The 26,295-nt window shown below is 46.1% G+C and overlaps 1 protein-coding gene across 1 annotated transcript in view; it reads right to left on the bottom strand.

Annotated features, from left to right (window-relative positions):
• Positions 1-22,959, bottom strand: part of DOCK5 (dedicator of cytokinesis 5) — a 581,227-nt gene extending 558,268 nt beyond the window's left edge. Inside the window, exons 1-2 of the mRNA XM_086942489.1 lie at positions 22,807-22,959; positions 19,563-19,720 (exon numbers count right to left, since the gene is read on the bottom strand). Coding sequence (XP_086798615.1) covers positions 19,563-19,720; positions 22,807-22,959 — 311 coding nt within the window. The remainder of the gene's footprint in view (positions 1-19,562; positions 19,721-22,806) is intronic.
• Positions 22,960-26,295: the final 3,336 nt, after the last annotated feature.

The following is a 26,295-nucleotide window of genomic DNA, read 5'->3' on the forward strand; positions in this document are numbered from 1 at the left end:
GGTTGCATGCATGGGTTACTTGTTGCCTTCAACAAGCACCACCAGTGGTGCGCCGTTTTTACTGTTTGTTATGTGAATAAGTTTGGAATGCTGCCACATAAATACTTCCAATGTATGGAGAGGGAGAAGTTAACTCAGTTTTCAACCATCCAAACTCAAGCTTTGGGTGCATCTCATGCTCTGGGTGGATAAACTAGGGTAATCAGGAGGACACAGTGAAAGAGTAAACTGGAGCCTTCAAGAAGCATGTGAATCCATGGGAAAAATTGCAAAGCCAGACATAAGAGCATGCTTCTCTCCTACCGTACTCACCTATAAACTTTTCTCCTTAAATTATTTTGTCCTCCTTCCATTCCCTCATGTTAGTGCATGAATACTTATGTGAATGTGATTTTATGTACTATCGGAGATAAAAGACCATAGCAAACCTTAAACTACATTAGATATACTAAATTCTTTTGTTATAAGATCTGCCCTATTCCTGAGTGCTCAAAGTGCACTATGTGAAAATCTCTATCCCAAAACCAAGAAACGCATTATCTCAGGAAGAAATTAATTTGAAAACCATAACCACAATTCATTAGGCGTTGCAGGAGGGAGAGACTACTGGACTAGACATGACCTATAAAGGAATAAGAGCGTTGAGTAAGCTGTAGCTATAAGAGAGTCCCCCGAAAAACACGAAAAGAGAGGTATTGTGTTCCTTTTGTAGCTGGTGTCAGGGTTTCTAGCAGGAAACGTGTTCCCTTTTTCTTCCTCTAAGGTTACACCAAATTGGTTTGCTGCCCTTTTTACAAAGTCATTTAAGAAAGCTATGTCATCTGGGGGTGAAGCATTCGAAGGGTAACAGCAAATGTATACTTCTGGGCTCTCTGTGTCAAGGTCGTTCCACGTATCCTCAAAAGTTTCAGAGTTCTCCTCTTCTTCAGGTATGTCTCCGTATTCCTCGGGTTCTTCGCCTCAAGGCTCATGTGTTGGGGGTGAGTCGAAGATATCGTCCTCTTCTCCCTCGGCGTCTTGTGATTCTTCGGCAAGGACGTTCTATGGTTCGGCAGCCACTGTCTATGGGATTCGAAAATCCTTTAGTGAGGCGTCGAAATCATTCTTCTTTTGTAGGAGTGTTCTAATTTCCTCCTCAAGTCTTTCCCTTTTTCTTTCAGCCGCGAGGGTCCTTTCGGCGTCGGAGATTTTCATTTCTTCCCAACGTCGAAGTTAGTCTTCGGCAGTGTTGTACCTAGACTCTGACTGGGGGCAAGGAACCAGATGGAGCTGATTCTAACTGGGGACTCGAACCAGATGGCGCTGATTCTAACTGGGGGCATGGAAACAGATGGAGCGGATTCTAACTGGGGGCATGGAACCAGACGGAGCAGATTCTGACTGGGGGCCCTAGCGGTGAGCTGGTGGAAGAGAGAAACATGGAGAACGCGCTTGACACTGAACCACTGCCGCTTGAGCAGAGAGCGAGTTGTGGGAAGACTGTTCAGGGTAAAGCAGAAGTGTCAGGGCCCAGAGTCCTTTGCCTGTCTGTTCCATTTCTTTTAGTGTGATGAATAACGCTTCTCCAGTACCACTCGCTGCCAGGACAGTTTCAGTGAAAACAGGACCGTGGAGACTAGAGCCAGTCCAAGGTAGCGTTCAGATAATAATACAACAATAAACTGGTGAACCATCCCGTCGCGCAAAGCCGTTGTTAACAAGCAAGGTCATTTAGCAGATGGGCGGCGACAATGCCTTCTAACCGCGCATTCACAAGGTGTGCCAGAGCTGTGTAAAAAACAAGCACATAAGTTGCTCTAGACAAAGTAATCTATGTACACTTGGACGCTCCCAAGTGTTGCAGGAAAGGGAAATGCTTGCTCGCATTAGGAATACAAAACATGTCTAGGTTCCATTTCCTGTTAAAACGGCTTTGTTGTAATTTTGTTCATCCTACTTTTTCTGTAATAGTTAAAACTTTGACCTAGAGGTTCCACAATGTAAAGTTCCCAAAGAAATGCTATATGTACTTCAGAATACACAGGGTGGACTAATGCTTAAGGGTTGAAACATTTTTTCACTATAAAACAGTGATCTGGTTTACTTTTAAATAATAAAAAGAAGCTTGATAGTGGTGCGCAAAGGTGTGCCACAGCAAAACGTGGTTTTAATTATCGCGCCAGTGTCTGCGCATAATAGACACCAATAGGCCATGGGCGGAGCAAAGTGCCTGTCTTTGGCCAATTGTATGCAGTCTTTTATAAAAAGACGCACGCAAAGGCCAATCGTGTCGCACAAAATGAAAAGCACACGCACGAGCATGTGCGATTCCTAGGTCAGTGCTGAAACCACGGTTTTCACCTACTAAATGTCTCGAGATGCGCGAGCAATGCTGCACACTGCAACGCTAGGTACGAGACCTAAAAAACAATCCTGACTTTTAATAGTCACATTTAATAGTCACGACTATCAATCTTAGTTCATCTAGCAGTGTTGGGCGGTCTACGACGTTGAACATTATGAACAACTCAAGGAGGATAAATAAAGTCTAAACCTCCCTCATTCCCGTTCGAAGCTTCCACCCTATGACAGCAAATAGTGCCATCAATGTCTCATGCCTCAGACAGGAGCAGAGCCTACTTTAACGAGCCTACAGATAGGGCTGCTCAGCAAGATATTGTCCGACTGAAAAAAATAACAGCTACTCCTTTGGTTTTAATCTAAAACCATTAAGAATCACAGCATGTGGCATCAACATGAAGTGGGATTTATTTTTTATAAATAAGTCCTAGCCAGAAGCCTTGTCGCAATCTAAGTCTGTGTGCCCATCAGGATGAAATTGAAGCTCCCAAACAACAATTTCTTATAACACCTTACTTATGACAGGCACGCCAGTACAAGGGGGAACAAGCTGCTAGGTTCATTGTTGTTGCCATCAGGTTTCTTTTGCAAGAGAAAGACCACTTTTTTCAGAAATTGTGGAACCTCTACCAATTAAAGTAAAAGACTGGTAATATCACAAAAAGACAATATCAAGACCCGGCTTTGGGCTGGGTCACATGAACATTCCATGCGTTTCACAGAGTGGGCTAAAGATACAATCTCATCCAGGGACTCCGGGGCGGAGGAGGACTGGGGGAGGTTCTGCCCTGGATGAACTAGCATGGGCTACTACGGATCTAGGAGATGCAAGGGGTGAAGCATTTGTGAGGCAATCGCTTCTAGACATTCTCAGATAGGTACAACTTTGCAAATGTCTGTAAGAGGAGGCTAGAGGATACAATCCTTTCATGGTAGAAACTGATCTTGGCTCTTTAAATGGCTTGATGGCGTTGTGATATGTTTTCTAAAACCGCCCCTGAAGGTCATTGATGGCATTTCTTTCTCCATCTCACCTCTGGCTAGCCGGCTCTCTACTTCAGTTTTTTAAGTTGTCACGTTGTGTTAACTGACTTTAACTAGTAATGTTCTTGTTGGTAGACTGTGTATTTAGGGAATAGGTACTGGAGTCTTCAACAATAACAAAACGTTCATCAATCATTGGGGTGCAGGTTGTCTATGCATATGAATAAGAAGGGGCATTAGATTAGCATTGGTTAACAGTTCTTCCTATTTTTGGTATTTCTTTTCTAAACTGGGACAAATTGGTGTTGGCCAATAGAAAATGTGACTAAAGGTTCAAATGTAACAGCCTCATTTTTTTCACTAGTTTCATTGTGATCAGTTTGTCCATGTGGAAGTAGAAGTTGTCTGCAATTATAGCAGAAAGGGTTTCATCTTTTAAATCAAGACTACCCATGGGGAGGAATTACCATAGTTCGGAGGTCAACAGACCACCACAACTTTGAGCTTGCGATTGCCAGGGGATAAGCATGAACAAGCTGCCAGTGAATGAGCTAGTGGGCCTATTGCTTTGTTTATGAAGGCCAGTAAAATTGCCAGACCTTCTCAGCCAAAACAGGCTAAACATGGGCTCTGTCTGACTAAGCTCCTCCCTTAACTAATCTGTCCTGGGCACACAGCATTTGGATGCTGTGGATAGAGCTGCATTAGCGGTAGAATGATGTGAAAAAGTTCAGCCAGCTTGTTTAGGCAGTAGACTGCCTCAAATAGGAAAAGCCATGTCATAGATAAAAAAATAAAAGTAATTCGGACAACTTTTTCACTGATTCGTCAGCAAAACAAAGACCAAACAAAATACGCTCAATGAGCACAGGCGAAATCAGGCCAAGGTGTCTGAACTGAAGCACCATTACAACTCTGCAGCATTAACGAACAGTTGTGTAAGTATGGCTCCTTAGTACTTTTCAGGCACGTTCTCTGTAGCATATGTGCGTTCAGGGACAGGTAGAGCAGTAATAATGACCTCTATTGTACTCTCAATGACCGATCTCCAGCTCTGATGCTTTTCTGCACCTGTTGAGGACAGCGAGAAAGCCTTGAAATACAAGGACAGAGAGAACGAAAACCTCAGAAACACTGACAAACATTGGGAGAAGCTTAAACTACCAAGCAAATGCAAAGACTTTAGATGGGTCCCCATCAGAACTAGGGAAATTATGACACAGGCCATCATCACCAGCCGACAACACACTCTATGCAGGCACCACCACGAAATCATGCAAAGACTCCAGAATGCAGCATACAGACTGATCCTCAACCTGCCCAAGAGGACACACATCACCCAGCACCTGAAGGACCTCCACTGGCTCCAAATCCAGGGTAGATGCCATTTCAAGCTTCTGACCCAAGCCTGCAAAGCCCTCAATGACCAAGGACCAGCCAACATGACCTACCGCCTGCACTTCCACCGCACAACCAGGAATCTCCGCTCTGCACACCTCGCCTTCACACAGATTCCACGTATTCACCATGTATTCAGGCATCTAAGTTTATGGCCCCTAAAGTGTGCAAAGGGTAGACTGAGCAAGAGGGGTTGGGCACGGCGCACAGCTTTCGGTGGACACAATAGTTCGCTGGAGAGGTAGACAAGATAATCAATTTAAGGTGCTCCTTACAGGTGACGCAACTGTTCAGGTGCGTCCAGAAGGGTTAAGGGGTTGAGTGCGCTACTGGGGTGTAAGCGCATCCCTGTGGTGGGCACACTTGTGTGGCACTGTGTGTTGCGACACAACACAGTGAATTCCAAGATAGTTCAAATAAAGTTCCAAAATTTGAAAGTTTTCAAAATTTAATTAGCTTTTTCCATAGGTGTATCTCATATTTCCTTCATATGGATAGATTACCAATCAATTTTATCATCATCGAGAAGGAAAGAAGCTCCAATGCATTTCGGACAAGACGTCCTTTTTCAAGGAGCACTGCAACAAAGGATATACAAGAGGCCAAATCAATGTAAAGCTTAAACCATCGGTAAAACAGCATGTGAACTGCAGATAAATACATGGGTTCGTGAAATAACCTCATGCGCCCTTGAAAGCAAAAAATGAATAAATAAAGAAAGATTCACCCAAATGTGACGCTGGGGGTGAAAAGGTGGGGGTGGTGACCATGCTTAAAATTCCTAAAATCGTGAGACTCGGCTGTGAAAGCTTATCGCAAAGGTGCTTGATAGCCTGGTTCGCGGCGCATGAAAACATGCGGAGTTCAACGTGAAGCGAGTACAATAAAGTGATCGGCGGCTCGTGGGAGCATGCAGAGCTAACGTGCGTGATTAAGCTGGGGTTAAACTAGCGGCGAATGCGCATTAGTCGGGTGGATGAAGCGCGTGCAGGACTTACTTGGTCAAACGCTAGTGTGGAAGCATAAAGCACCGGCTCTGATCGTAACAACCTCCGCGGAGTGAAAGCGGAGTTTTAGAAAAGCATAACTGGGTGGTCAAAATAGAAGAGGGGTTAAAGCAAGGGATGTGCAAGTGGTGGCCATCTTAGAATGGGTAGTGTGATTAAAAACAAATAAAGTAAACAAGGGAAAGTAAACATGCAGTCACTGTGCGCAAGCAGCAAAACAGGTTATAATGCATCAAGATATGCCCAGCAGGGCATTATAAGTAACAGCTTAGTTCAGTACGATCATTAAGACCGAAGGGTTTCTGGGATTGTAGTCTGTACATCCATGATGTTTCTCTTTGTAGGAGGGTTTTATTATTGTCTCTCCCTTCGATCTTGGGGACAATCTCCAACACCAAATATTTGAGCTGGGCCACGTTGTGGTTGGCCTCGTTGAAGTGGATGGCGATGTTGGATTTGGTGTTTTTGGTTCTTATATTAGACTTGTGTTCGTTAAGTCTTGTCTTAATCTTCCGACTGGTTTTTCCCACATAGGTCTTGCCACAAGGGCACTTCAGGAGGTAGATCAAGTTGGAGGAATCGCATGTTGCGTCGACGTTGAGCTTAATGTTAAATCCTCTCATGGGGTGACTGACGGTGTTACCTGTGATCACATTGTTGCAATTACTGCAGTGGTGGCACGGTCGTGTGCCGGTGTGATGTGTTGAGATAGGTTCAGTGGCACTTCTTGAAAGGATCTCTTTGAAGTTCATAGGTCTGGTATAGGCAAAGATGGGGGGGATCCTTAAATAGCTCCCCGAAGTCTGGTTCGGATGAGAGGATGCGCCAGTGTTTCAAAATAATCTTTTTATAATTGTCACTGGAGGTGGAGTACCTCGAGACTAGTACCATTCTCTCATTGCTAGTTTTAGATTTGCTCCGTAGAGCTTCAGTTCGTGAAGTTGCTAGGGTTCGATCAATGGCTTCCTTAAGAATTGTCTCTGGGTAACCTCTCTCTCGGAATCTAGATGCCATGGATAGGATTTGGTTTGTCCTGATGTTAGGGTCAGAAACGATCCTGGTAACTCTTAACATCTGACTGTGGGGTAGATGTCTTTTTAAGGAGTTTTGATGGAAGCTGCTGAAGAGTAAAGCGTTGTTGCGATCGGTGGTCTTCCGGAAAAGGTCTGGCTGTATTCCATGAGGCGTGATTTTGATGAGAACGTCCAAAAACGCTATTTCATGATGGTCGATATTCCGGGTGAAGTCAATTCGATCATCTTTTACATTGAGGTCTGCGAGAGCCAGTTCCAAGCTCTCTTGAGTGTTCTTCCAAATAAACAGCAAGTCGTCAATATAACGTACAAAAAGTTTAAGATTGTCCATCCAAATCTTATTTTGATAGATATGGTTGAGTTCGAAATTTCCCATGTACAGGTTGGCGTAGGTCGGCGCCGCACAATTGCCCATGGCCATCCCGGACATTTGTAGGTACCATTTTTCCTCAAATTTGAAATAACTGTGATATAGGGTATATATCATCAGTTCAAGGATGAACGGTTTCAGGGGATCGTCAATTTCCGATAGTAGTAAGGCTTGTTCCACGGCATTAATCCCTCCTTCATGGGGGATGGAGGTGTACAAGCTTCTCACGTCTGCTGTACATAAAATTAGTTTTTCGTTTTCCTGGAATTGTAAACGTGATAGTTTGTTCAACAGTTCTGTAGTGTCCTTGATGTGACTGGGTAGGTTCGAGACCATGGGTTGCAGGTACCGATCAATGAATTTATCATGAGTAGCGCACTCAACCCCTTAACCCTTCTGGACGCACCTGAACAGTTGCGTCACCTGTAAGGAGCACCTTAAATTGATTATCTTGTCTACCTCTCCAGCGAACTATTGTGTCCACCGAAAGCTGTGCGCCGTGCCCAACCCCTCTTGCTCATTTTCAACCCCACTGTTCGCGGAGCAGGCAGCACGCAGCACGCATCTCATTAAAATGCAATACGAAGAAATTTCGAAATCTACCGAAGCTCGAGCTGAAACTTTGGCTTTTGACACGGACGCAACAGAGAGAATATACGCTCTTATTAATGAAGACTTAACCCAAACTGCATCCAACAAAACAAAGGAACAGTGCATCAAGCAACTTCTATACTTATCAAGACGTCGCATTAACCAAAAATTACACGCCAACACCTTGATAAAGTACCACAAGGTACTCCGCATTCCACGTGGCCTACGGATCGCTCTAAAACTGTCTCTCTGCAAGAACTCAAAGACATTCATTGAACGTGGAATGCCATCCTCAATAAGTGCAGTCTGGACCTAATTCTATTAATAGTGGAGGAACTATCTGGGATCCTAACTGAGCTCACTCATGAAATCACCACTATTGAAAATGAATTAAAGGATCTAATAACACCTGAGGAATTAACTGCGACACTCGAGGAAATCCAGGTCCAATTAGATAAACACACAAAAGAGATAAACGAACGCAAGTTACGTAAATTTCGCCGGGACACCCTGGACTATAAACTTGGAGAAGTTTATACATGGGCGGATGTTTACGCCCAACGCCGCAGAAACAAACCTTACAATCCTAACACCGATACTTCTTCCTCGGAGAGTGACAGCACCAACCGTCCTCCCAGGAGGACCCCCACTGAGACATCCACCTCAGCACCTCCAACTAGTGAAACTCCTTCAACAAGTCATGTTGATTTAACTACCTCGGAGCCTTTTTTAGAGGTAGGTCCAGACAAAACCGCAGACCCAGACGGGGCAAAAGGGCCGGCAAAAAAAAAATCAGGTACCCAACAACCACCGAAGAACAACAAGAAAACCAGGAGAAATCGTTAGTCATTAACATTTCGGACGTCCGTCTGACTGACCATGAAACAAAAATCCTTCAAAAAGGATTATCATTCGTCCCCACTAGCAACACCAACCTACTTGAATTAGACGTGAGTACGTTTAAGCTCACAAGGAAGCTCAGATTGAAACATTTTTTTGAGAACATCTTAGACCCTACAACAGATCCCAAACCTGATCAACTCAAGGGCTTACGACCCTCCAGTACCTTCATACCACCAGTCAGCCACAAAAGTATAGACACTTTCGAGACCCTGGTGAAACAGGACATTGCCAAACTTAACTTTCGTAAAAAAACTCACAAAAACATCACTAATAAAGACATGGATATTATAAGAAACATCGCAAGGAATCCGACTATCAAGTGCTTAAAAGCCGACAAGGGAGGCGCCCTCGTCATTCTGAACACTGAACTATACAATCAACGCACCAGGGAACATGTTATGGACCCCAATGTTTATCTACCCCTTGATGGTAATCCCACTAGTGAGTTTAAAAGGGAGCTCCTTTCCATTATTGAGAAAGCCACCACCGATGGCATCATCAATGACAGAACAAAAAGATATCTCATCATAGAGCATCCCCGCAGCCCTTCCATCACCATGCTGCCTAAAATCCACAAAAACTTGACGGATCCCCCGTTCCGTCCCATCGTATCGACTAGAGGTTCAATACATGAACCGACTGGTAAATTCATTGATCGGTACCTGCAACCCATGGTCTCGAACCTACCCAGTCACATCAAGGACACTACAGAACTGTTGAACAAACTATCACGTTTACAATTCCAGGAAAACGAAAAACTAATTTTATGTACAGCAGACGTGAGAAGCTTGTACACCTCCATCCCCCATGAAGGAGGGATTAATGCCGTGGAACAAGCCTTACTACTATCGGAAATTGACGATCCCCTGAAACCGTTCATCCTTGAACTGATGATATATACCCTATATCACAGTTATTTCAAATTTGAGGAAAAATGGTACCTACAAATGTCCGGGATGGCCATGGGCAATTGTGCGGCGCCGACCTACGCCAACCTGTACATGGGAAATTTCGAACTCAACCATATCTATCAAAATAAGATTTGGATGGACAATCTTAAACTTTTTGTACGTTATATTGACGACTTGCTGTTTATTTGGAAGAACACTCAAGAGAGCTTGGAACTGGCTCTCGCAGACCTCAATGTAAAAGATGATCGAATTGACTTCACCCGGAATATCGACCATCATGAAATAGCGTTTTTGGACGTTCTCATCAAAGTCACGCCTCATGGAATACAGACAGACCTTTTCCGGAAGACCACCGATCGCAACAACGCTTTACTCTTCAGCAGCTTCCATCAAAACTCCTTAAAAAGACATCTACCCCACAGTCAGATGTTAAGAGTTACCAGGATCGTTTCTGACCCTAACATCAGGACAAACCAAATCCTATCCATGGCATCTAGATTCCGAGAGAGAGGTTACCCAGAGACAATTCTTAAGGAAGCCATTGATCGAACCCTAGCAACTTCACGAACTGAAGCTCTACGAAGCAAATCTAAAACTAGCAATGAGAGAATGGTACTAGTCTCGAGGTACTCCACCTCCAGTGACAATTATAAAAAGATTATTTTGAAACACTGGCGCATCCTCTCATCCGAACCAGACTTCGGGGAGCTATTTAAGGATCCCCCCATCTTTGCCTATACCAGACCTATGAACTTCAAAGAGATCCTTTCAAGAAGTGCCACTGAACCTATCTCAACACATCACACCGGCACACGACCGTGCCACCACTGCAGTAATTGCAACAATGTGATCACAGGTAACACCGTCAGTCACCCCATGAGAGGATTTAACATTAAGCTCAACGTCGACGCAACATGCGATTCCTCCAACTTGAGCTACCTCCTGAAGTGCCCTTGTGGCAAGACCTATGTGGGAAAAACCAGTCGGAAGATTAAGACAAGACTTAACGAACACAAGTCTAATATAAGAACCAAAAACACCAAATCCAACATCGCCATCCACTTCAACGAGGCCAACCACAACGTGGCCCAGCTCAAATATTTGGTGTTGGAGATTGTCCTCAAGATCGAAGGGAGAGACAATAATAAAACCCTCCTACAAAGAGAAACATCATGGATGTACAGACTACAATCCCAGAAACCCTTCGGTCTTAATGATCGTACTGAACTAAGCTGTTACTTATAATGCCCTGCTGGGCATATCTTGATGCATTATAACCTGTTTTGCTGCTTGCGCACAGTGACTGCATGTTTACTTTCCCTTGTTTACTTTATTTGTTTTTAATCACACTACCCATTCTAAGATGGCCACCACTTGAACATCCCTTGCTTTAACCCCTCTTCTATTTTGACCACCCAGTTATGCTTTTCTAAAACTCCGCTTTCACTCCGCGGAGGTTGTTACGATCAGAGCCGGAGCTTTATGCTTCCACACTAGCGTTTGACCAAGTAAGTCCTGCACGCGCTTCATCCACCCGACTAATGCGCATTCGCCGCTAGTTTAACCCCAGCTTAATCACGCACGTTAGCTCTGCATGCTCCCACGAGCCGCCGATCACTTTATTATACTCGCTTCACGTTGAACTCCGCATGTTTTCATGCGCCGCGAACCAGGCTATCAAGCACCTTTGCGATAAGCTTTCACAGCCGAGTCTCACGATTTTAGGAATTTTAAGCATGGTCACCACCCCCACCTTTTCACCCCCAGTGTCACACTTGGGTGAATCTTTCTTTATTTATTCATTTTTTGCTTTCAAGGGCGCATGAGGTTATTTCACGAACCCATGTATTTATCTGCAGTTCACATGCTGTTTTACCGATGGTTTAAGCTTTACATTGATTTGGCCTCTTGTATATCCTTTGTTGCAGTGCTCCTTGAAAAAGGACGTCTTGTCCGAAATGCATTGGAGCTTCTTTCATTCTCGATGATGATAAAATTGATTGTTAATCTATCCATATGAAGGAAATATGAGATACACCTATGGAAAAAGCTAATTAAATTTTGAAAACTTTCAAATTTTGGAACTTTATTTGAACTATCTTGGAATTCACTGTGTTGTGTCGCAACACACAGTGCCACACAAGTGTGCCCACCAAAGGGTAGACTGGTCACAGAGAACACCCCATGAAAAATACAAAGCTAACATCCACATTGAGGTCCTCGTTTAGTGGCGAAAACAATTCTCCACTTTCTGTGTACCTGCCCCAATTATGCTGATCAACAATGTAATTAGCGTTGAGTTGGGGATCTTTGTCTCTTCTATCCTTTTAGGTTTTTTCCCCCCAAACATTGCTTATTTTGCAGCAACTTCGTTATTGCCAGGACCAATGGAATCATGCGGCAGGAGAGGACCAAATTATGTTGCAGGGAAGTTATGCAGCCAACCTGCTGGACGTTTCTCAGACTGGTTTTAGATCAAATAACAGTACTGAGACAACGCTCCTGGCTGTGATGGACGATATTCGAATGCAGACTGATAAAGGCAAAACGGTCGCCCTGATTTTACTTGATTTATCAGCGGCGTTTGATACCGTTTCCCACAAACTGCTAATAAATATGCTAGCTGCTAAAGGAATACATGGTAAAGCCCTGTACTGGCTGGAGTCTTTTCTATCGAACAGATCCCAGTCCATCTGCTTAGGAAACTTCACCTCCACTCCTCGGAAGATCAAATATGGAGTGCCACAGGGAGCAATATTGAGCCCAACATTGTTCAATGTTTATGTCTCTTCACTGGCATCTATAGGCAATAAATGGGGTATCAATATCTGCTCTTATGCTGATGATACTCAGCTGATGGTAACCCTCAATGGTGAAGAGGGCGCCAAAAATAGGTTACATAACTGCCTGTCAGAACTATCTAACTGGATGCATGGGCACTACTTGAAATTAAATGCTGACAAGTCAGAAATTCTTCTATTTGGCGGATCCAAACAGCTCTGGGACAACTCTTGGTGGCCAAACACTTTAGGTACCCCACCAAACCCAACCCTGACCGCTAGAAATCTGGGAATCCATATGGACACCACTTTATCCATGAAGCATCATGTTACCACAATATGTGGCAAAGGATTCGCCATACTAAAAATGATGAAGCGAGTTTTTCCCTGGATTCCGATGGAATGCAGACAGATTTTAGTTCAATCTTTACTGATTAGTAGGCTGGACTACGGCAACTCGCTGTTTGTTGGTATGGCCGATTATCTATTTTCAAAACTACAGCTGGTCCAGAATGCGGCAGCTAAAGCTGTCTGCGATAAAAAAAAGTACGATTCTGCTACAAACTGCCTGAGAGCGTTACATTGGTTGCCTATGAGGCAAAGAGCAGTTTTTAAAATGTTGTGCATTGCTCATAAAACTTTGCATAATACTGGTCCTTACATCCTGCGGAACAGAATTAAGCTCTATGCCCCAGTTCGTAACCTACGCTCACAAGCCACAGCTAAAGCTGTCACCACACGAATAAAATTATCCAGGATGGGCGGGCGCGCCTTTTCGCACCTTGCCGCTAAGTGCTGGAATGACTTGCCTATTGATCTTCGATGTACTGATTGTTACCTTACTTTCAGAAAAAAACTAAAAACTGCATTATTCCCTAAATAGTATAAATAATAGTCCCTGGTATCTTGCCTATGGCTTACTGTTTAACTGTAGCGCCGTGATATCCTGTTGGATGAATGTCGCGCTTTAGAAGTACATATAACAATAACAATAACAATAACAACATTGAGACAGTATTACTTCATTATTTTGTTGTTTATACACGCCTGGACAAAGGTTTCCCCTCAGAGTCAGTTTAACCACGTTAAGTAAATTCTGATCCATTTGAACTAGAAACTAAAAACGTCAAATCATGCAGCAGATCATGGATTATGTGGCAAATCGATAATCATGTAGAAAAGGCTGAAGCATGACATAAATCCAGTGACCTTGATTATAGTTAAATGCATGTTTGTGAAATACAACTCCAATTAAAGTAGATTCTGTGGCTAAAAAGCTTTTAAATACCCAAGCTATTGCCCATCGTCTTCGCCCACCCAGAGTCTTTATGTTTAGAATCTAGACATTCCCTGGGTTAAAACAAGAGTCCATTGTGGGAGTGTTACGCTGCCTTGACGGACACTGGGTAGAACAAGCATTTGCAATGCAATAGGTCTCGCATTAGGAAAGTTTGAGATATTGGTCTTGTAAATGACAATTTTTTTATTTATGTGTTGGTTTTGCAAATAGCGAAATTAATACTTTGTCATTTACAATGGCTATACTTTTATCTTTTGCAAATGTGACACCTATAGCATTTGTAATGCAACATGTTTTGTATTTACGTGACTTAGATGTATTGATATTACAAATAACAATGGCTTTTCATTTTTTTTAAAGAATTAACACTTAAATAAAAGTTATTGTAATTTATAATGGCAATAGCTTAAACTTTTGTAAATAACTTTTGTGAAGATTATGTTCAGTGTATTTTATTGTGACGAAAATCCAAGAACAGATGTGAAATATTAACATCTTTTTGTGACATTTGTAATAAAGCTTGAAACATTGAGGGAACATATTTGAACAAGTTGTTGTTGAATGGTTGCACAGATTGATGCTGTGGTGGCGCTGAGTGATGCTGTGGCGTTCAGTGATGCTGTGGTGGCGCATAGTGATGTTGTGATGCCCCTGAGTGATGCTGTGGTGATCCTGAGTGATGCTGTGGTGATGCGATAGATAGAGTGAGGGCGATAGATAGATAGAGTGAGGGCAATAGATAGAGTGGGGAGAGGGGAGATGGAGGGGAGTGAGGAGAGAGGGGAGTGAGGAGAGAGGGGCGTGAGGAGAGAGGAGAGAGGGGAGAGAGGAGAGTGAGGAGAGAGGTGAGAGGGGGGTGAGGAGAGAGGGGAGCGAGGAGAGAGGGGAGAGCGAGGAGAGGGGAGAGCGAGGAGAGGGGAGAGCGAGGAGAGGGGAGAGCGAGGAGAGGGGAGAGCGAGGAGAGGGGAGAGCGAGGAGAGGGGAGAGCGAGGAGAGGGGAGAGCGAGGAGAGGGGAGAGCGAGGAGAGGGGAGAGCGAGGAGAGAGGGGAGAGCGAGGAGAGAGGGGAGAGCGAGGAGAGAGGAGAGAGGGGAGAGTGAGGAGTGAGGGGAGAGAGAGGAGAGAGAGGAGAGCGAGGAGTGAGGGGAGAGAGAGGAGAGAGGAGAGAGAGGAGAGAGAGGAGAGAGAGGAGAGAGAGGAGAGTGAGGGGATTGAGGAGGGGGAGAGCGAGGAGAGGGGAGAGGGGAGGGAGAGCGAGGAGAGGGGAGAGCGAGGAGAGGGGGAGAGCGAGGAGAGGGGGAGAGCGAGGAGAGGGGAGAGCGAGGAGAGGGGAGAGCGAGGAGAGGGGAGAGCGAGGAGAGGGGAGAGCGAGGAGAGGGGGAGAGCGAGGAGAGGGGGAGAGCGAGGAGAGGGGGAGAGCGAGGAGAGGGGGAGAGGGGAGAGAGGAGAGAGGGGGGAGAGGGGAGAGAGGTGAGAGAGAGGAGAGAGGGGAGAGAGAGGAGAGAGGGGAGAGAGAGGAGAGAGTGGAGAGAGAGGAGAGAGGGGAGAGAGGGGAGAGAGGGGAGAGAGAGGAGAGGGGAGAGTGAGGAGAGGGGAGAGTGAGGAGAGGGGAGAGTGAGGAGAGCGAGGAGAGGGGAGAGCGAGGAGAGAGGGGAGAGCGAGGAGAGAGGGGAGAGCGAGGAGAGAGGGGAGAGCGAGGAGAGAGGGGAGAGCGAGGAGAGAGGGGAGAGCGAGGAGAGAGGGGAGAGCGAGGAGAGAGGGGAGAGCGAGGAGAGAGGGGAGAGCGAGGAGAGAGGGGAGAGAGAGGGGAGAGCGAGGAGAGAGGGGAGAGCGAGGAGAGAGGGGAGAGCGAGGAGAGCGAGGAGAGAGGGGAGAGGGAGGAGAGAGGGGAGAGCGAGGAGAGAGGGGAGAGCGAGGAGAGAGGGGAGAGCGAGGAGAGAGGGGAGAGCGAGGAGAGAGGGGAGAGCGAGGAGAGAGGGGAGAGCGAGGAGAGAGGGGAGAGTGAGGAGAGAGGGGAGAGTGAGGAGAGAGGGGAGAGCGAGGAGGGAGAGGAGTGAGGAGAGAGAGGAGAGTGAGGAGAGAGGGGAGAGTAAGAGAGGGGAAAGTGAGGAGAGGGGAGAGCGAGGAGAGAGGGGAGAGCGAGGAGAGAGGGGAGAGCGAGGAGAGAGGGGAGAGCGAGGAGAGAGGGGAGAGCGAGGGGAGAGCGAGGGGAGAGCGAGGGGAGAGCGAGGGGAGAGCGAGGGGAGAGCGAGGGGAGAGGGGAGAGCGAGGAGAGAGGGGAGAGCGAGGAGAGAGGGGAGAGCGAGGGGGGAGCGAGGAGAGAGGGGTGAGGAGAGAGAGGAGAGTGAGGAGAGCGGGGAGAGTAAGGAGAGGGGAAAGTGGGGAGAGGGGAGAGCGAGGAGAGGGGAGAGCGAGGAGAGGGGAGAGCGAGGAGAGGGGAGAGAGGGGAGAGCGAGGAGAGGGGAGAGCGAGGAGAGGGGAGAGTGGTGAGAGGGTAGAGTGGTGAGAGGGGAGAGGGAGGTGAGAGGGAGTGGAGAGTGAGAAGAGGGAGGAGTGGTGAGAGGAAAGAGTGGTGTGAGAGGAGAGAGTGAGGAGAGGGGAGATTGAGGTGAGAGGGGGAGGGGAGAGTGGTGAGAGACGGAAGAGTGGCGAGAGACGGAAGAGTGGTGAGAGGGGAGAGTGGGAAGAGTGAGCAGAGGAGAGAGGGGAGGAGAGAGAGGAGAGGGGAGAAGAGAGAGGAGAGTGGGGAGACTGAGGAGAGGGGAGAGGGAGGATAGAGGGAGTGGAGAGTGGGAGGGAGAGTTGTTGCCTCAAATGTGCTACTTGCATAGCTTGAATCTATCTCTGAGGTTAAAGAAACGTGAACGTTTTGAGCTGCTACCCTCAGAAAACCAACAGAGAATGTAAATGTTAAATAAATTACCTTATTAAAAGTCTCTCCCTTCTGCCAAATTGGAGATTCCTATGCTTATTCCTGCTAGGAATGCATCCTGCCAGTTGACATCATTTGAAGCCTGATGTCAAGGCCTCTGGGATCACAACTGAAGGCCTCCAGCTCTAATGGCCGGGCTAGATGTACACGCATCACCACCGTGTTGTGGTTTGCAAAAGTCTGAAGATAAAGGCTTGTTTGTGACTCTGCATCTCTTGGACGACCTTTGAGTCTCCTATCACGATGAGGGCTGATCCTTAAACAGGAGGGGTGCCCTTAGTGCATGCACATGCAGTGCGTCCTGCACCGAGGTCAGTTATTGGCGCCAGCTGGATAAAGGGGCGGGACTTCGCCATCTTACATTGTCGTACCACGTGTGCTGGCTAGTGCCCGACTAAAGGGGTGCCATCTGTGTGTAATCCTTAGTAAAACTGCAGAATTCCTACCCTCGTCATGTTTTAACACTTAGTCAAAGGGGTATACCTGGGAGCTAGTTTCAGTACGGTACAGTGACGTCACATTGCATCAGTCATTACTGTAGGGACAGTACAGAGAGCTCCCCTCCATGTAGTGAAACCACAACTGGATTGGACCTACTTTGAAGGGTAACTTACTGAGAGCTGGCTCAGCGCAGAGACATCACACCAGGAGCGTCTGTCACGCAAGTGACATCACACTGGGACATGGCCGTGACCTCACATTAAAACCGCAGACACCTCACACATATGTAATCCTTAGTCCTTATGTTTTGCAACTGGTTCTTATGTAAAGCAATCTGACACCTTCGGGTAAAGTTCGCGCAATATAAAATCGCATTAAATAAAATGGTAGGGCATTCCTGATAAGGAATGCCTGGCCTCAGTTAGGTAAAGCACCGTTATGACAGGCATGCCTCAGAACGTAGCCAAGAGGTCAATTCATGGCTCAGACAAACAGACCTTAGATCGTGCACACTTGTGTAGAGCAGAGGATTGTAGGGCATTTCTGACAAGGAATGCCAGACCTCAGTTAGGGAAAGCACGGTTATAACAGGCACACCGCAGAATGCAGCCAACAGGTCAATTCAGGGACTCCAAGCAGACACACTGGATGGGATATTTTCTAATCCTGAGACCCTTACTGTAGGCGGCTGTCTGCCGTTTACTTGGTCTGACCACAGTTTGGTTATGTTCAGCTTAATCGTAGTTCATGTGGGTGGAAAGCACGTTACGCACCGCTGAGAGGTCAGAAATTGCATTAAAATTGCAGTTGGCGATTTCTCAGATGCCCTTTTAAAATGTAAAGAGCAGGACCTTAAGGGACCCGGCTTTTTAGCAGAAAATGTCAACAAATGGGTTGTGGCGACCATCGAGGAGTTTGTCCCGGTGGCCATCGCTCGCTTCTAGGGTAGGAAGAACCCGTTGTCCTCTGAGGAGCGCAGATAGCTCCAAGGGCACTGTAGGAGGCAGGAACGGAGTTGGAAGTTGGTTTGATCTCTGCAGAACTGCAAAGACACAAACACTGGCTTGTACCAGGATCAGCACCGACTCGTAAACACTCACCCCCATGCGATGTACAGTCCACCCCCCATGAGCACCATTCTTCACATCGTGAATAATTGATTTTGAAAAAGAGGTGTGTCGCAGTACAAATTCCTCGAGTGAACTCCCCAGCAGAAAGATAACCCTGTGCCGTCCTATCGAGCGTAGTCCATGGCCGCCGGTTAGTGTTTTTGTAAGTGTGTTACTTTTACACTTTGTACGTCGACCTCCAAAGTTCTTTTGAAAATTCCTAGAGTCAAACCTTTCACTTACAGGATGCATGCAAATTGTGTCAGAGGGCACACTGCCTCCTCCCTGGCCCGCTAATAACAAGAATACGGCTAAGTCAATCTGCACTAATTAATTGTATTGTGGTCGCATTTATACAGTGTTTAATATCCCCGACTAGGCTTTGTCCGTACGTGGTAGCTTTGCATACACCGGAAGCTGACAGTGCCGGTAAAAGGTTCCATCACCGGATGTCTCCTCCAAGCCACTCACATAAAACTAAGCCGCGGATCCTTTGACGAGTCCGGAAGCCGGGGCTGCGCTCACGCTCTCCGGGGCGGGTGAATGAAATGCTGCCTTCCTCTTGTCGTTTCCTGCCGGGGGAGTGTGCAGGGTGGGTGCAGGGAAGGATCATTCATGGTGATGACAGCGAGAGCGAGGCCTGACACGCAAACCAGATTTCCGGCCGGGAGAAAGGAGAGGCGTGACACATACGAACTGTCCGGAAGGGGCGGAGAAACAACGGAGCGGGCTGCGGAGTCTGGACACAGGAAGAGAGGAGTATAACAGACCCGGGCGTCGGGGCACATTAACGGTGCCCGCCCCCCCAGTGCTGGAAGCCCTGCATGTGCCCGGTGAGTGGCGTTTGTGTATGTAAGTAAGCCCTGCATGTTCGGGGGGGGGGGGTGAGTGTGTGCGCGTGGGAATGTGTGTTCGCATGCATGAGTGTGGCTGTGTGTGTATATGTGGGTTTGTGTGCCTGCGTGGGTGTATGTGTGTGCGCATGCGTGAGTGTGGCTGTGTGTGCGCGCAGGCGAGAGCCTGTCTTGCTGTGAACCTGAGGCAGGGGCTGGGCGTGCGCGTCCACGATGTGCAATCGGCGCTCGTGCCCAGGTCTATGTCCCTTGAGACCCAACTCGGCAGCAATAGGTCTCGAGCGAGACCTAAAAAAGGAAGCCACCTTAAGGGAAATACAAATTTGTGGAGCTGAGCAACAGAAAGCACCTTTTTTGTGACATGCATATTCTCCCCCAAAACCTGGAGAAAACTGTTTCGCTAATGACAAAATACGTTGGTATGTTTAACCTAGTTTATTTCATGCTGGTCCTTAAATCAAAAGAATACCCTGCTACCAGTAAGCGCCGTCAATGCTGGGCAGTGCAATAACACTATTACTTGGTGAAACTACGAGTCACAATATGAATACTTACACAAAAGCTGCTAACAAGGCCCAGGTTGAGAATCAGATTTCCTACAATATGTACCTGATAAATTCAGACTGTTCCGGGTCATACAGAGACATCAGCAGCTCCGAATCTTCACCAATGTTGCAGACAAAGTTCTTGAGGTTGACATATAGGCTGTAAGTGTGCATGGTGCTAAACAATGCCTGCCTTCGTACATCACCATTCTGCCGCAGGGACTGTAGAGGTAGAGAATGAAAAGAAGGGTTAAGTAAGGAAGCCTTTGGCTAAAACAGTGCTTAAACTGACCAGAGGCAGCTAGCTTCTCTGCACTCCAAGGTACATTTTTTAGGAAAAAACATGAATTTGAGGGATAATATGGTGCTAATAAGGTCTATGCTAAAGGAAGTTGAAGTAAACAGTAACATTTGCATTAATAAAACTTTATGGGTTAAACATCTGTCAATCAAAACGTTTCAATGAAAAATACAAGTTATAATAGTTTTTTCTTGATTCTGTACATACAGAAAAAACATAGTCCAAGAGCGGGATACAGAAAGGAAAAAACTGTGGCGCATCATAGACTACTACCAAGATTAACGGAAATCGTTGTAGTGGGGCCTGCCTTTCAGTGGTTTTCCAGCTTCCTGGAACATCGCACCCAAACTGTAAACCTGGGGAAATTTCACTCCAGAGCTAATCCTCTGAACAAAGGGGTGCCATAGGGATTGTGCCTTAGTTCCATGTTATTTAATATATATGTGGCTCCCCTGGCACAGATTATCAGAGATCACAGCGTTGTCCCTTTTTCATATGCAGATGATACGCAGCGCCTGTTCTCCTTGATAACAACTCGGATGCTGCTAAACAGAAGTTTGTAGAGGGCATGCACGCAATCTCCAACTGGATGTCAAAGAACTTTCTCCAGTTGAATGCCAACAAAACTGAAATCCTCCTTTTTGGCAAAGTTCAACCTCTCTGGTCCCCAGAGTGGTGGCCGGTAGAATTAGGCCCTGCTCCCGTGCCTACTAACAAGGCAAAACACTTAGGAGTTTATTTGGACCCTTCTCTAGCTATGAAGGAGCAGGTGGCAGTCATGTCAGGTAGCTGTTTTGGTTTATTAAAACTCATACGGAGAGTGTTCGATCTTCTCCCCCTATCGGCACCCAAGACCCTGCTCCAAGCCCTCGTACTTAGAAGACTGAACTATTGCAACGCACTTCTGGGTGCAGCGAACAAGGGGACACTAGATAGGCTCCAGGTAGTGTAGAATACGGCAGCTCAACTGGATCCAAATCAACCACCCAGAACTCCTTCCCGGCCATTACTAAAAAGCCTACACTGGCTTCCCATTCTGAGCTGAATCAAGTTTAAAACGTGTTGTTTGATTCACAAAACTCTCAATGACAGTGGTCCAAGATACATGACCGATAGTCTTCTCCCCTATCATCCCAACAGACAGATACCTTCTAGTGGGTAGAAAGGCTCTGCTGGTGGTATCCCGGATCAACAAGGTCCGTGCGGGTGGCAACACTTTTGCCTATGTAGCCTCACGCCTTTGGAACAAACTCCCCTTTATGCTACGCATGGGTCTTGATTTGCTTAAATTCAGAAAACTACTGAAAACTGAACTTTTTTAGCCCGGCTATCTTACCACCTCTTGTTTTGTGTTTCACTATTAGCGTGGAGATACCCCTATAGGGGTGGGTCCTGCGCTATACAAAACCCCTCATTCATTCATTCATTCAAATAACATTGCCTTCGTTAGAGCCGTTCTCATGGAGACCTCCAAGACAGTAGATAGAGTTAGCCGTATGTACACCTAAAAAAAGATGAGGGTCAAATACAGACATTCTAGCAGAGCATTCTTGGCGGCGGGGAGTTGCAGAATGATTACACAAGAGACACCATGGACGTCATTCAGGGGCCACCAGGGGTTGCAGCTACGACCCCTGGCATGCCCCTTGTGGCCCCTGGCACTGCCTTTGCAACCCCTGGCCTCAGAGGTGACAAAATCAGTGCCTGCAACACAGGGATAAGTCGTCCTATTGGACGTTGGTTTGAGCTCATTTTCCTGTTTTTCTGTCAATTTTTTTTATTACACAAATAGTAAATAACTTTATTTATTATAGACCAATACAAAAGTGAGTATAATTTGCTGGTAAATGACCCTATCTGGTAACTAAGATAAGTAAAAACATTTGTAAATGCATTTTCTATGTGTGCTTGCAGGTGAGTGTGTACATCTGATAGAGATTGTGTGAATGTGGGTGTGAGTATAAGTAAAGGTCAAATGGTGCGCCTTGGAATGTTGGTAAATTGACGCTTTATGAGAGGCACGGGTCATTTTGGGAAGGAAGGAAGGAGGCATTTTAATGGACGAGAGTCTGGATGGAGGAAAAGGCAATTGAGCGGAAAACTCCTAAAAGTGGGGTAACTTGTTACATTGTCACTTTAAAGAAAGACTTGTAGACAGTCATCATTGTGGAAAATGTGCATTGGAGAAGAACGTTCTGGCTACAGACCCTAGGAATAAGGAAAAGAGACACAGCCCTTCCAAAGGACAGCACGAATGGAGAAGGGATTGTAATTAAGTCCAACAAGGAGTGGGGAGAACAACATTGTACTGGAGGATACCAGTGATGGGGGAAGTAAAGACAAAAACCAAAGCAACCCAAGTCTCACTGACAATGACAAATCCGGCCGTAATATGTTTGTTGTTTTATGCGTCTCAAGATTAACGCCCAAAGCTCAGAACTTCTCCAAAGGATGCTACCCTTGATTAGACTTTAGCATAAAACTGTTCTCCTTCTGCCATGCTAAATATAGAAGGCAAAACTGCCTGCAGTATTTCTAGAGTATTATAAGAATTTACTCAAGCATTTCCTGTATACTTATGTACGATGAGAAATGCCGCAGTGTGAGGGACAGGATGTTAAACCCTCTTTAAAAAAATAATTGTCTCTTTTTTAGGCCAGTGTAAACTTTGGCACATTGACAAGTGAGGCTGCAGAGGAGATTTCTGGTTGGCAGGGAGTCACATAAATGAATTGTCTGTATGTGGATAGAAGAAGCAAGATGAACTAGGACTTGAACTTCCTTCTAGATCTAACCAGAAGCCAATATAGCAAATTCCTGGGACATATGTTTATATGAGTTTTTTGTACAACACTTATCAAAAAAGGCTGTTTACGAGAACTCTCAGTTCTGGTAGGAAAATGAACGAAGGGCCAGATAATTGAAACTCTAAAAAAGCTACTACTTAGTAAAAATTGCGTATTCTTGAGGACAGTCATCATAAATGTCTGGGATTAGACCACAATACCTTCTCTTCCTGTATTCGTTCATCAATGCGTTGGGAGGCTGTCTCATGGTATCGAAAGAGTCGAATGGTGTTGGCCTGGTCTGGATCAATGATGTTCCCATTTTCATCTCGAACTACCAAATCAAGACCCAAAATTCTGAGAAGGAAGCACATTCCACAAGCGGTAAGAGATAATAACACACAATAATATAACACATTTTAATTGGTTTCATTTAAGCAAGAAATACACTAATCAGTGCTACGGAGTACCAACGTTTTGGGAACCAATACTCCTGAAACAAGTACTGTCAATGCCAATAAGTCTCGGCTAAAAGTGTCTAAGCTATTGGCTTTGCCAATGCTAATCACCACCGTCATACAAACATCTTGGGATGGCTTTCCTGTTAAAGAGCCTCCATTTGAACATGGCTGCTGTCCATCATGACTTAAGTTCATGAATACATCATGACAGACGTGTGCATGCATCGTGATACACGGCAGACATTTTAATTTACCGTTCAAACGTGGTGGGCAGCTATGTTCGGAGTGGTTAAATAAAATGACAAAACAAAGTGAGAAAATTTACATGAACGGTCCAGCAGCACTTGGGAGCTTCCGGGCAGTCACAAAACATTATAATTGAAAAAGCACTTACAACACAAGAAAAAAGTTCCCTGGAGTATGGAATGGAAGGATATAACTCATCCATTCTGAAGGCTTTGGCACAGAAATGCACATGGACAGTGCAAACTCAAGAAACGGGTGAAAAGTCACCAGAGCAGGAAAGCGGGGTAGAAAAAAAAGGCATCCAATCACACACAACGGCCTGATTTAGGGGGCGTGGCTTGGACGGCGTTGGTAATGGCCGCCTAGCCTGTTCTCTGCCGCGCAGGGGAGCGAACTTTCCGTTCTCAGGGGCGATAAAACCACCTCTGCACCCGAATGAACGGAAGAATCGGGCTTCGGACCTGCTGAGGCACACTCGGTGCGAAGTTGGGCGCCTAATACCCGCGGGATGCACCTTTTTGCCGACTTGCTACCACGCGACTGGAGATGAACCCCGGAGCAGCGCGCTGACAAGCTGCACGTCGCTTAGCGGGAAACGGCGGATCCAAGAGCTGCACACGGAGGGGAGGTGAGCCTTAGAAGATGCGCCAATTAATGCCTGACTCTCCGAAGCGAAACAATTAATTTAACCGGCTTGGTTCTTGATTACCGGTGACTCCGTGTGCCCGACTGCCTGCCTGTCCCTAAGATGGCCGCCCGCTATCTGCCTCGTTCGTAGGACACCACAAATGCGCTGTTTTCACCGCAAATGTCCAGCGAAATGCTTCAACGGCATAGTGACTCTGCCCTACACCTTTCTGAAGGGGACCCCTGATAGAGGGAGCGCATTTCCATCGGCGATCTAGCTAAATCTTGAGGGAGCCTACCTTCACTGGCGCCTGATCCCAAGATGGCGACTGTGTTAAATTTTATCGTTTTTTTCGGCGCGAAAACAAAGAATGATAAGCAGAAACAGTGAACTTTAAGTAAATGGGATGTTTGTACAATCAGCCCTGCAGACCCAAGGTGCCGTAGCCTAACCTACCACTCCTAATGCCACAATAACACTTGGGGATACAGACACAAATAGAGATACAGCCACAAGTAGAGCAAGACGAATGAACATTACCCACCATTCAGAAATATGTCATTTTGAGAAGTGCTAGCTCTCTACGCACTCCAATTGAAAGCCAAAGGACCAGCGTAAGAGATCCGGACCTTATCTGGAGCACACCGACGCTACCTGCCAGAACTCTGAGATCTAAAGACACAACCTCGGGGTCTCTGTTAGACAACCTGACTTGACCAGCACCCTAACATCCCACAGGTCAGCCTGTTCTTTCTCGCAAACTGGAAGGCCATCGCAATAGCGCTAACCACACACAAAACTCCTTCAAAATGGCAGACAGGGATGAGAAGAAGAACAACAAAAAGGTGAAACCGGAACCCTCATTGTCAGACTCTCCTATCAAATCGAGGGCGGACGTTAGTAGTACCCTAGAAGTAATCCTGAAAAAACTAGCAGAAGTACACGACCTAGCAAAGTCAACCAAATCCAATACGGACTCTATGCAGCTGGAACTTACTGCAATTAGAGCTGACATGAGCTCTGTACACAAAAGCATAGATGAAGCGGAACAGAGAATTAGCGACTTAGAAGACAGAACCAATACTGCATCCAACTCCATACAGCAACTCCAAGGATCAACGGACCAACTCAGACGCCAGTTCGCGGAGTTGGAAGACAGAAATAGGAGGGGAAACGTGCACATCTTTGGGATCCCGGAAAATGCAGAGAAAGACGCGAACTCCTGTGTAGACTTTCTAGAAGCTTGGATTCCGAAGATAACGGGGATTTTGCCTCCCAAGATACGCCCAAACACGCGCACTTCGGTCCAACTGCCGTGTTCAGCTGGCCGTCCCACGTACGAAAAAGGCTCGACTAGGCGGTCGGACTTTCTCGGCAAACGTCACCTCTCTTTGGAACACTTTACCTCAAGAAATCCAGCAGGCTCCTTCTGAACCTTGTTTTAAGAAGCTGCTGAAAACGTGGCTCTTCACCCAACCCCGCTAGCTTCCTTTTTTCTGCCTCTAGGTCTACTATGTTCCTCTAGCGCCGGGAGACCTCCAAGCGAGGTAGCTGTTCGCGCTCTATCAAATGCAGTATTATTATTATTTATTATTTCCTTCCACCGCGAGTTTGAACTCGACAGAGCCCATAGGGTTCCTAGCTACATCCCTCACGGTTACAGAGGCCCGCGTCCACTGATATGCAAACCACTGAGGTACCAACATACGGAAGCTATACTTCAATTCGCAAGACGCAATCACAAAATCACTTGGGAGGGTCATAATATAACTTTCACCCAGGACTACTCAAAAGACACACTCGAAGTCCGTAAGGGCTTCCTGGCCCTGAGAGAAAAACTTAGATCGAAAAGTATTCAGTACTCCTTGCTGGTCCGGCGAAATTCAGAATCACCATACAAGGCAAATCGAAATTCTTCACGGACCCTAACGCTCTGGCGCAATTCATCGGAGACTCTCCACCGCAGAGCATGGACTCGTCCAATAGCTCATCAAACAAACGGAAGACCAACTCACATGAAAACATACTCGGGTTCTGGTCATGGGCGACTCTAACATATCATTCTCAAGCCTCTAACTTGTTATATCTAGTGATATCATTGACCAGTGTCTTTTCCAGTAGATAGTAAGTCAAAATAGTATTCATCCTCTGGCAATCGAACATCCTGCTGCCTCTTCCGCTTCAGTTATTGTTGTTGTTGTTGTTTTGAATTGAACTGGTTGACCCCGTCAGGTAAGACAGCTCAGTGTACATATCCAAGATTACCTGGCGCATCCACTCATTTCCACTAATCTCCTTATCACGTACTATACTACAAAAACAAACATAATAATAATAATACACTCATCTCTACAATTAAACAACCCATCTTAATC

This window comes from Lissotriton vulgaris, chromosome 11, assembly GCF_964263255.1.
Source record: "Lissotriton vulgaris chromosome 11, aLisVul1.2, whole genome shotgun sequence".
Lineage (NCBI taxonomy): Eukaryota > Metazoa > Chordata > Amphibia > Caudata > Salamandridae > Lissotriton > Lissotriton vulgaris.